Here is a 12,535-nt window from a genome sequence, read left to right as displayed (position 1 = left end):
CAGAGGCCACTCCTACGAATTCAGGGTTGCCGCTGAGAATGCAGCCGGCGTTGGAGAACCTAGTGAGCCGTCTGTTTTCTACCGGGCATGTGATGCCTTGTATCCACCAGGTCCTCCAAGTAACCCCAAAGTGACCGATACTTCCAGATCGTCCGTCTCTTTAGCCTGGAATAAGCCAATTTATGATGGCGGCGCACCTGTTAGAGGCTACGTTATTGAGCTCAAGGAAGCTGCCGCTGATGAGTGGACGACTTGTACTCCGCCATCAGGACTGCAAGGGAAGCAGTTCACAGTGACCAAACTTAAAGAGAACACCGAGTACAACTTCCGCATCTGTGCTTTCAATACCGAAGGCGTAGGTGAGCCTGCAACTATCCCTGGCTCTGTTCTTGTTCAGGAGAGGGCGGAACCCCCAGAAATAGAACTGGATGCGGACCTCAGGAAGGTGGTCACTCTCCGTGCCAGCGCCACGCTGCGCTTATTTGTCACGATCAAGGGCCGACCGGAGCCTGAGGTTAAGTGGGAAAAGGCTGAAGGCATTCTCACAGAGAGGGCCCAGATCGAGGTGACTAGCTCGTACACAATGCTGGTGATTGACAACGTGACCAGATTCGACAGTGGGAGGTACAACCTCACCCTAGAAAACAACAGCGGCTCCAAAACGGCTTTTGTCAACGTCAGAGTTCTTGACTCGCCAAGCGCACCCGTGAACCTGACTGTGAGGGAAGTGAAGAAAGACTCGGTGACGCTGTCCTGGGAGCCACCGCTTATCGATGGAGGAGCCAAGATTACAAATTACATCGTCGAGAAGCGAGAAACCACAAGAAAGGCGTACGCTACCATTACCAGCAACTGCACTAAGAACACGTTCAAAATTGAAAATCTACAAGAAGGGTGTTCTTACTACTTCCGAGTCCTGGCTTCCAATGAATACGGGATCGGTTTACCAGCTGAAACGACAGAACCTGTTAAAGTGTCTGAACCCCCGCTCCCCCCTGGAAGGGTGACCCTTGTTGATGTGACCCGTAATACAGCTACCATCAAGTGGGAGAAACCAGAAAGCGACGGTGGCAGCAAAATCACAGGTTATGTCATCGAAATGCAGACGAAAGGCAGTGAAAAGTGGAGCATGTGCACCCAGGTGAAGACACTGGAGGCAACTATATCCGGCCTTACGGCAGGAGAAGAGTACGTCTTCAGGGTTGCTGCAGTTAATGAGAAAGGAAGAAGTGACCCAAGACCGCTCGGAGTGCCAGTCATTGCGAAAGACATCGAAATAAAGCCTTCGGTTGAGCTTCCTTTCAATACTTTCAACGTCAAGGCCAAGGACCAACTCAAAATTGACATACCGTTCAAAGGAAGACCTCAAGCTACTATAACCTGGAAAAAAGATGGTCAGGTTCTTAGAGAGACTACTAGAGTCAACGTATCTTCCTCAAAGATTCTAACAACGCTATCTATTAAGGAAGCTTCAAGAGAAGATGTTGGAACTTATGAATTGTGTGTTTCAAATTCTGCTGGATCCATAACGGTTCCTATAACTGTGATTGTCCTTGACAGGCCAGGATCTCCAGGACCCATACGCATTGATGAAGTTAGTTGTGACAATGTGTCCATTTCTTGGAGTCCTCCAGAATATGATGGTGGCTGCCAAATTAGCAACTACATTGTTGAGAAGAGGGAAACCACTTCAACAACATGGCAGGTAGTTTCACAAGCAGTGGCAAGGACATCCATTAAAATAGTCCGCTTGACAACAGGAAGTGAGTATCAGTTCCGTGTCTGTGCAGAGAATCGGTATGGAAAGAGTTCCTACAGCGAATCTTCAGCTGTTGTTGCTGAGTATCCATTCAGCCCCCCAGGGCCTCCTGGGACTCCCAAAGTTGTGCACGCCACAAAATCTACCATGATTGTAAGCTGGCAGGTGCCAGTTAACGATGGAGGAAGCCAAGTACTTGGCTATCACCTTGAATACAAAGAAAGAAGCAGCATTCTCTGGTCAAAGGCAAACAAAGTCCTCATTGCAGATACTCAGATGAAGGTCTCTGGTCTTGACGAGGGGCTGATGTACGAGTACCGTGTGTATGCTGAGAATATTGCTGGAATTGGTAAATGCAGTAAAGCATGTGAACCAGTCCCTGCAAGAGATCCTTGTGACCCTCCTGGACAACCTGAAGTCACGAATATCACAAGAGAATCAGTGTCACTTAAGTGGTCTAAACCACGTTATGATGGTGGAGCTAAGATCACTGGATATATTGTTGAACGCAGAGAACTACCTGATGGCAGATGGCTGAAGTGCAATTTCACGAATGTACAGGAAACATACTTTGAAGTAACTGAGCTAACTGAAGACCAGCGTTACGAATTCCGGGTCTTTGCAAGAAATGCCGCTGACTCAGTTAGTGAGCCATCGGAATCCACTGGACCTATTACAGTTAAAGATGACGTCGAGGCACCAAGAATTATGATGGATGTCAAATTCCGAGATGTCATTGTTGTCAAAGCTGGAGAAGTCCTGAAGATAAACGCAGACATTGCGGGGCGACCTCTGCCAGTAATTTCCTGGGCCAAAGATGGGGTAGAAATTGAAGAAAGGGCAAAAACAGAAATAGTCTCAACAGACTATAACACCACATTAACAGTTAAAGACTGTGTGAGACGGGACACTGGACAGTATGTACTTACACTGAAGAATGTGGCAGGAACTCGGACTATGGCAGTTAACTGCAAAGTACTTGATAAGCCTGGCCCACCAGCAGGACCCCTTGAAATAACCGGCCTCACGGCTGAGAAGTGCTCTCTTTCCTGGGGACGTCCCCAAGAAGATGGCGGTGCAGATATTGACTATTACATTGTAGAAAAGCGTGAAACAAGCCGCCTCGCATGGACCATATGTGAAGCAGAGTTAAGGACAACATCTTGTAAGGTGACCAAGCTACTCAAAGGCAACGAATATATCTTTAGAGTAACTGGTGTTAATAAATATGGTGTTGGTGAGCCCCTAGAGAGCGTGGCCGTGAAGGCACTCGATCCATTCACCGTTCCTAGTCCACCCATGTCTCTGGAAATCACATCTGTGACCAAGGACTCCATGACACTTTGCTGGTCAAGACCTGAGACAGATGGAGGCAGTGACATCTCTGGATACATAATTGAAAGGCGTGAGAAAAACAGCCTACGGTGGGTGCGCGTGAATAAAAAACCCGTTTATGATCTGAGAGTGAAGTCAACGGGACTCCGGGAAGGATGTGAATATGAGTATCGGGTTTTTGCAGAAAACGCTGCCGGCCTAAGTCTCCCAAGTGAAACAACTCCCTTAGTCCGAGCAGAAGACCCAGTGTTCCTGCCTTCTCCTCCATCCAAACCCAGAATTGTAGACTCAGGCAAGACAACCATCACCATCGGTTGGGTTAAACCTTTGTTTGATGGTGGAGCTCCAATAACTGGATATACGGTAGAATACAAAAGGTCTGACGAAACTGACTGGAAAGCTGCCATTCAGAGCTTCCGAGGCACAGAATACACCATGAGTGGGCTGACGACGGGAGCCGAATATGTTTTCAGAGTGAGGTCTGTCAATAAGGTTGGTGCCAGTGATCCCAGTGATAGCTCCGACCCCCAGGTAGCAAAAGAAAGAGAAGAAGAACCGGTATTTGACGTTGACAGTGAAATGAGGAAGACTCTGGTTGTCAAGGCTGGCTCCTCATTTACCATGACTGTGCCTTTCAGAGGAAGACCGATCCCCAACGTTTCCTGGAGTAAGCCCGACACTGACCTCCGCACTAGAGCATACATTGATTCCACGGAGTCTCGCACATCACTTACCATTGAAAATGCCAACAGAAACGATTCTGGGAAATACACACTAACCATTCAGAACGTATTGAGTGCTGCTTCGATGACCTTCATTGTCAAAGTTTTAGACTCCCCAGGTCCTCCATCCAATATTACCGTACGTGAAGTAACCAAGGAGACGGCTGTGCTGTCCTGGGATGTGCCTGAAAATGACGGCGGAGCAGCAGTGAAGAATTACCACATAGAAAAACGTGAGGCCAGCAAGAAGGCGTGGGTGTCCGTCACCAACAACTGCAACCGCCTCTCCTACAAAGTAACCAACTTACAAGAAGGGGCTATTTACTACTTCAGGGTCTCTGGAGAAAATGAGTTTGGTGTCGGTGTGCCAGCTGAAACGAAGGAAGGCGTCAAAATAACAGGTACGTATTAAGAGCAAAACGTATAGATATTCTGCTAAAGCAGTGTGAATCACTCTGATTAGTTATGTTTAATCTTAGACTTTCAGTTCACCCCCAAACTATCTATGCTATAGCACAAACTGAATCTCTAATAATTAACATAGCTAAAAAGTCAACATAAGATTTGTTGGATTGAAGGATAATCAAATCTAGCTACATACATTTTTAGGATAGGTACAAAAACTATATGAAGTTTCTTACAAGATTGCTCCTCTTGCCCCTCCATTTTACACCCACTATGAATTTTGGGCAAATTTTGTCATTTTATTTGGTTATCTGAGACTTAATCTAAATTTGCGTACGGTCACCTATGACATAGCTTAGTGGAGCTTTGATTGGCTAAAAAGCCAAAGTTGTCCCATAAATAGACTCGAGTCAGAGTAAATGCCTGGCCTTGATTTAAGATTTTCTTTGACAATGTATGAAGGATGCATGTGGGGGAAAATGTTGCAATAATTGTCCCGTTCTTTCAATGCTTCATCTCTTTTCAGAAAAACCAAGCCCACCGGAAAAGCTGGGAGTAACAAGTGTATCCAAAGACAGTGTTTCACTGAGCTGGCTCAAGCCAGAACATGATGGTGGCAGCAGAATTGCACACTATGTCGTTGAAGCATTAGAAAAAGGACAGAAAAACTGGGTTAAGTGTGCAGTGGTGAAGACAACCCATCATGTTGTTTCCGGTCTGAGAGAGAATCATGAATATTTCTTCCGGGTCTTTGCAGAAAACCAAGCTGGTCTGAGTGACCCAAGAGAGCTCCTGCTTCCTGTTCTCATAAAAGATCAGCTAGGTAGGTCTACTTTTATGCATAAGCTATTTTTCATTTTCTGCTTACCTTAAAGTTAATTTTTTTAGGCATTTTTTTCACCTTTATTGTCTATACTTCTATCTTTCAGAACCACCTGAAATTGATATGAAGAATTTCCCAAGTCACACTGTGTACGTTAGAGCTGGTTCCAACCTTAAAGTTGACATTCCAATTTCTGGAAAACCGCTACCCAAAGTGACCTTATCGAGAGACGGTGTGCCCCTGAAGGCGACCATGAGATTTAATACTGAGATTACTGCTGAGAACCTGACCATCAATCTTAAAGAAAGTGTTACCACTGATGCTGGGAGATACGAGATCACTGCTGCCAACTCCAGCGGAACCACCAAAACTTTCATCAACATCATTGTGCTGGACAGGCCTGGTCCTCCCACGGGTCCTGTTGCCATTAGTGATATCACTGAAGAAAGTGTGACCCTCAAATGGGAACCACCAAAGTATGAAGGTGGAAGCCACGTTACCAACTACATTGTACTGAAGAGAGAAACCAGTACAGCAGTGTGGTCTGAAGTATCAGCAACCGTGGCAAGAACCATGATTAAAGTCATGAAACTGACCACAGGAGAAGAATATCAATTCCGAATCAAGGCAGAAAATCGCTTCGGCATTAGTGATCACATCGACTCAGCTTGTGTAGTTGTCAAACTGCCATACAGTAAGTTGTTGACCTTACACACCCCAGATTGCTGTTTACTCTGTAAAGGTGCTAAATGCCTATATTAACGGATGGGTTTTCTCTCTTTTATAGCAACACCTGGACCACCATCTACACCCTGGGTATCTAATGTTACTCGAGAAAGCATCACTGTGGGCTGGCATGAACCAGTGTCCAATGGAGGCAGTGCAGTCATAGGCTACCACTTGGAAATGAAAGACAGAAATAGTATTTTGTGGCAAAAGGCCAACAAAATGATCATCCGTACAACTCACTTCAAAGTCACAACAATCAGTGCTGGACTTATCTATGAATTCAGAGTATATGCAGAAAATGCTGCTGGTATTGGAAAACCCAGCCATCCTTCGGAACCAGTGTTGGCCATTGATGCCTGTGGTATGTATCTGTCATGAGAAGAGCAGTTCTGATAACTTAAAAGGTAAATTTCATTTCTTCAAAGCAAGATGAATTGATCTAAGTGCCACTGATCTGCTTTCTCATTATTGTAGAACCTCCAAGAAATGTTCGGATCACGGATATTTCCAAGAACTCTGTCAACCTTTCATGGCAACAACCAGCTTTTGATGGAGGAAGCAAGATTACAGGCTACATTGTTGAGAGGCGTGACCTTCCAGATGGGAGATGGACCAAGGCCAGCTTCACCAATGTTATTGAGACTCAATTCACCGTCTCTGGCTTAACTCAGAATTCCCAGTATGAATTCCGGGTCTTTGCTAGAAATGCTGTTGGTTCCATCAGCAATCCATCTGAGGTTGTAGGCCCCATCACATGCATTGACTCTTACGGTAAGCGGTTTTCACTCACTGTTTTCTTTAATAACTTTTACCAGGTGTTTTCATTAGATTGTGGGAGTAACTATAAACTAGCTGGAATACTTAGGAATATTCTTTAACCACTTCACATCTCCCTTGATTTCACTAAAAATGGTAAGATTTTTATTATAGGATATCTAAAGGTCTTTCAAACTTTTAGAATTTTTTTTGATTGTCTGAGTTGGTGCTTTCATTCTATTTTAAGTTATCAGACTCAATAATTGACTCACAGGTGCATCACCACTGAATATTTCTCCGAAGTCCATGAAAGACCACATAAAGTCCTAGATGATGATAGTATTAACAGCTCCTACCACTGACTGAGTGACTGCCAGGAGTTCCCTTCTGCCAGGAATTCACCCCGTTAGTTCAACAACACAGATTAATCCACTTTACAAAAAATGAGCCTAAAGCTGGGCAGTGGTGGCACATGCCTTTAATCTCAGCACTCAGGAGGCAGAGTGGGTCTCTGAGTTTGAGGCCAGTCTGGTTTACAGACCGAGTTCCAGAATAGCTGGGGCTACACCAAGAAATCCTGTCTTGAAAAATTGCGTGTGCATGCGCAAACACACACACACACACACACACACACACACACACACACACACACACACACACACGCCTAAGGCTTATTAGAGTGTTTATGTAAAGTTCCCCAAGGTCAAACAACTCATCAGTGGTGAGCAGGTGTCTTTGGAGCCCTCTTTATATCATTGTCAGTTCAAAACATAATCCACTCTAAAATAAGTGGCATTCAACTACCAACGACTTGGAAATAAGAATGTCATGAGCGTCAAGTACCCTGTGACACCTTCTAATAGTTTTCCATTTTCAAAAATGGAAGTGAGCCTCTTCATGTCTGATTAAAAGTATCTACTCGCTCACTCTTGTTGGAAATCCCAGGGCCACTCTTCCTAATCAGGCTTTGGAGATTATTCCGAGTATTTGTTACACTGTAAGGCCAGTCAAACTTAGTTCTGAATCTCAACAGTCACAAGAAGCCTGGCAGAGCATCTGCTTAGGGGAGGTACAGATCTGTGAGTAGAGAACTCAAGCTTCAAGAATGGCATGAACTGCTCACATCTGGATAGTGGAAAGGAAAAAAATGAATGGGTAGTAGTCAGAAGCAAGGGAAAGAGAGGCTGGAGTCAAAGAAAATGTGTGGTGCTATTTCTTCAATAATGGTCTCATCCCTGACCCTATTTTCATCCCTGGAATCAAATACCTACCAGAGGTTAAAACACATAGAAAGTACTGACTTCCCCATGCAGTTAGTGTAGCTATCCTGAGGTCCAGAGTCTGTTCAGTCTATCTTCCCCAGAAAGTGAGTAGGCTTAGACCAGCAGATAGTATACACAACACATGTGCATACAATTAGCAAATGGCCAATTGCCTATTTTGGAGTTTCTGCAGCTACATTTTTCATCCTGGTAAAATTTTAACTGTTTCTTCGTCTGTTTTCTTGCAGGTGGGCCTGTCATTGACTTGCCTCTAGAGTATACAGAAGTTGTCAAATATAGAGCAGGTACATCTGTGAAGCTCAGAGCAGGCATTTCCGGGAAACCCGAGCCCACTATTGAGTGGTACAAAGATGATAAAGAGTTACAAACCAATGCATTGGTATGTGTTGAAAATAGCACTGACCTTGCATCTATACTCATCAAAGATGCCAACCGCCTTAATAGTGGAAGCTATGAATTAAAACTAAGGAATGCCATGGGTTCAGCCTCGGCCACCATCAGAGTACAGATCCTTGGTAAGTGCTTAACATGGGCAAGGTCATATTTTGTTTACCTAAAGCGTAGTAATTCAGTGCCACTCGGCCTTTTGAAGGCTCTAACACTGCTTTCTTCTTTCATTGGCAGACAAACCAGGACCTCCAGGTGGACCAATTGAATTTAAGACTGTCACTGCAGAAAAGATAACTCTGCTCTGGAGGCCTCCACCTGACGACGGTGGTGCAAAGATCACTCACTACATCGTGGAAAAACGGGAGACAAGCCGAGTTGTGTGGTCTATGGTGGCTGAAAATCTGGAAGAGTGCATCATCACAACTACCAAAATTATCAAAGGCAATGAGTACATCTTCCGAGTCCGAGCTGTGAACAAATATGGAATTGGCGAGCCACTGGAATCTGACCCAGTTGTCGCCAAGAATGCCTTTGGTGAGCTACAGCTTCATCAAAAAACTAAAAGACAGGAAAAATACAGTCACAGATATAAGATATTCTGGTAGCTTATGAATGTTTTCTTAAAATGGTTTTCTTTTGCATCTCATCTTGTCTCATTACTATCCTTTCCACAAGACAGACACTGCCACTACCAGACTAATAATTTAGACAGAATTTAAAGATGAGAAAGTAGAACCTGTTGAACCTTTAAACTCATCTCTTCTTTCCTTCCTAGTTACACCCGGACCACCAAGCATACCAGAGGTAACAAAGACCACCAAGAATTCGATGACTGTTGTCTGGAACAGGCCAACTGTAGACGGTGGTAGTGAAATCAATGGCTATTTCCTTGAAAAGCGAGACAAGAAGAGTCTGGCGTGGCTTAAAGTACTAAAGGAGACCATTCGTGACACCAGACAAAAGGTGACCGGACTCACTGAAAACAGTGACTATCAGTATCGGGTCTGCGCTGTAAATGCTGCCGGAATGGGTCCATTCTCCGAACCCTCCGACTTCTACAAGGCTGCTGATCCTATTGGTAAGTACCCACATACACACACCTTCACTTGTCTTTCGTGTGACTGAATTGCAGATTATTGTGTAATCACTACATTGTAAACGGCCATTTCAGATCCTCCAGGCCCACCCGCCAAGATAAGAATTGCAGATTCAACTAAATCATCCATCACTCTTGGCTGGAGTAAGCCTGTCTACGATGGGGGCAGTGAGGTTACTGGATATGTCATTGAGATGAGACAAGGAGAAGATGAGGAATGGACTATTGTCTCTACCAGGGGAGAGGTCAGAACTACAGAATATGTGGTATCTAACCTGAAACCTGGAGTCAATTACTACTTCCAAGTATCAGCAGTAAACTGTGCTGGCCAAGGAGAACCTATAACAATGACTGAACCCGCACAGGCTAAAGACATCCTTGGTATGTACAACCACTGTGACAATGCATTGTTGTCCTATTGAGAGTTCTAGGCGAAGACTCATTCTCTTTTAAAAATCACTGTAAATGTCCATTTTGTGTCTACAGAGGAACCAGAAATCGACCTGGATGTGGCTCTCAGGACATCTGTTATCGCTAAAGCTGGTGAAGATGTGCAAATACTGATTCCCTTTAAAGGCAGACCGCCCCCGACTGTCACCTGGAGGAAAGACGAGAAGAATCTTGGCAGTGACGCCAGATACAACATCCAAAACACCGATTCATCATCCTTACTTGTTATCCCTCAAGTGACTCGCAATGACACAGGAAAATACATCCTGACGATAGAAAACGGAGTGGGCCAGCCAAAGTCTTCCACTGTGAGTGTTAAAGTACTTGATACACCAGCTGCCTGCCAGAAGCTACAGGTGAAACATGTTTCCCTAGGCACGGTCACGCTGCTATGGGATCCGCCTCTCATCGATGGAGGGTCTCCCATCATTAATTATGTCATTGAAAAGAGAGATGCTACGAAGAGAACATGGTCTGTTGTGTCACACAAGTGTTCCGGCACATCCTTTAAGGTAACCAACTTATCGGAGAAGACTCCATTCTTCTTCAGAGTTCTTGCAGAAAATGAAATTGGAATTGGGGAGCCCTGTGAGACGACAGAGCCTGTGAAGGCTGCTGAGGTGCCGGCACCTATCCGTGACCTCTCCATGAAAGATTCCACAAAGACATCTGTTGTCCTGAGCTGGACCAAACCTGACTTCGATGGCGGGAGCATCATCACAGACTATGTTGTGGAACGGAAGGGCAAAGGTGAACAAGCCTGGTCACATGCTGGCATCAGTAAGACCTGCGAGATTGAGATCGGACAGCTTAAAGAGCAATCCGTCTTGGAATTCCGAGTGTCCGCTAGAAATGAGAAAGGGCAGAGTGACCCTGTCACGATTGGGCCACTCACAGTGAAGGAGCTTGTGATTACGCCTGAAGTTGACTTGTCAGAAATCCCTGGTGCACAAATATCCGTGAGAATCGGACATAATGTCCACCTTGAGTTACCTTATAAAGGAAAACCCAAGCCATCCATCAGTTGGCTGAAAGACGGTTTGCCACTGAAAGAAAGTGAATATGTTCGTTTCAGTAAAACAGAAAACAAAATTACCTTGAGTATTAAGAATGTAAAGAAAGAGCACGGGGGGAAATACACTGTTATTCTCGACAATGCAGTATGTAGAAACTCATTCCCCATTACAATCATCACCCTTGGCCCGCCATCAAAGCCAAAGGGCCCATTCAATTTGATGAAATCAAGGCTGACAGTGCCATCATGTCATGGGACGTACCTGAAGATGATGGAGGAGGAGAAATTACTTGTTACAGCATTGAGAAGCGGGAAGCTTCACAAACTAATTGGAAGATGGTGTGTTCAAGTGTCGCCAGGACAACTTTCAAAGTTTCCAATCTGGTCAAAGACTCTGAATACCAGTTTAGAGTTAGAGCAGAAAATAGATACGGAGTGAGTGAGCCACTTGTCTCAAATATTATCGTGGCCAAACACCAATTCAGGATTCCTGGCCCTCCAGGAAAACCAGTCATATACAATGTCACCTCAGATGGCATGTCACTAACTTGGGATGCACCAGTTTATGATGGTGGTTCAGAAGTGACAGGGTTCCATGTTGAAAGGAAAGAAAGAAACAGCATCCTCTGGCAGAGGATTAACACATCACCAATATCTGGAAGAGAATATAGAGCAACTGGCTTAATAGAAGGACTGGACTACCAGTTCCGTGTATATGCTGAGAACTCTGCTGGTCTAAGCTCACCCAGTGACCCAAGCAAGTTCACATTAGCTGTTTCTCCAGTGGGTAAGTGACTGTTATTCTCCTATATTTAATTAAGCAACCAACTATATTAGCAATACATACATCAAACACTGCTTCTCTTGCAGAAGTCACCCTCTTGGCTCTATCTTCTTGTCATGTAAGGTTAGAGGGATGGTTTGAACTCCGTCTGATAAAGTAATTTAGAATTCTTTGAAAGACCATGAAGCAGAAAGTTGAAATTAGTAATGCAAATGTGCCTGCAAGGTTTATCCATGTTGTCTTACTTTATTGGTAATTAAAAGATGATTACAGATATAGCATCGTATTTAACTTCCCTGTACTTTTTCAGACCCACCTGGCACTCCTGATTACATCGATGTCACCCGGGAAACCATCACACTTAAATGGAACCCACCTTTGCGTGATGGGGGAAGTAAGATAGTGGCCTACAGCATTGAGAAACGGCAAGGAAGTGATCGCTGGGTACGCTGCAACTTCACTGACGTCAGTGAATGTCAGTACACCGTTACAGGACTCAGTCCTGGGGATCGGTACGAGTTCAGAATCATTGCAAGAAACGCTGTCGGAACCATAAGCCCACCCTCACAGTCCTCTGGCCTCATCATGACAAGAGATGAAAACGGTAAGCATTGCCACCTGATTCCCATTGTGAAAAAGAGTAGTCACATTAAAAAAAAATGTTTTTGGCTTCTGGTCTGTAAAAGGGGACAGAGGCTGCCATGTGGATTGTAGCAGGCTTTCTCAAATGTAGTTGAACTTTCCTTTGTGGGGTCACCAGCTCCCCGATAATGACATGGAGACAATGTTAATTATGAAAGCTTGGGCTTTGGCTTAGGGTCTTCCTAACTAGCTCTTAAAACTAAATTAACCTGCTTTTATTAATCTATATTTTGTTGTGTGGCTTTTACCTTTCCTCATTATGGTGAGTCCAACTTGCTCCCAATCTGCTGGTAAAATCCATGTACCTAGATTCCTTCTCCTTTTCCTCTCTCACCTATCCTCTCCT

At 44.6% G+C, this 12,535-nt stretch overlaps 1 protein-coding gene across 1 annotated transcript in view; it reads left to right on the top strand.

The window, feature by feature from the left end:
* Ttn (titin) overlaps positions 1 to 12,535 on the top strand; it is a 274,219-nt gene that overhangs the window by 237,051 nt on the left and 24,633 nt on the right. Inside the window, 12 exon segments of the mRNA XM_037204900.1 lie at positions 3 to 4,217; positions 4,748 to 5,044; positions 5,151 to 5,738; positions 5,832 to 6,134; positions 6,248 to 6,544; positions 8,040 to 8,327; positions 8,437 to 8,736; positions 8,978 to 9,280; positions 9,374 to 9,679; positions 9,785 to 10,972; positions 10,975 to 11,550; positions 11,858 to 12,151. Coding sequence (XP_037060795.1) covers positions 3 to 4,217; positions 4,748 to 5,044; positions 5,151 to 5,738; positions 5,832 to 6,134; positions 6,248 to 6,544; positions 8,040 to 8,327; positions 8,437 to 8,736; positions 8,978 to 9,280; positions 9,374 to 9,679; positions 9,785 to 10,972; positions 10,975 to 11,550; positions 11,858 to 12,151 — 8,955 coding nt within the window.

The sequence above is a fragment of the Peromyscus leucopus genome, chromosome 4 (assembly GCF_004664715.2).
Source record: "Peromyscus leucopus breed LL Stock chromosome 4, UCI_PerLeu_2.1, whole genome shotgun sequence".
In the NCBI taxonomy this organism is placed as follows: domain Eukaryota; kingdom Metazoa; phylum Chordata; class Mammalia; order Rodentia; family Cricetidae; genus Peromyscus; species Peromyscus leucopus.
This window is presented reverse-complemented; position numbering and strand designations above follow the sequence as displayed.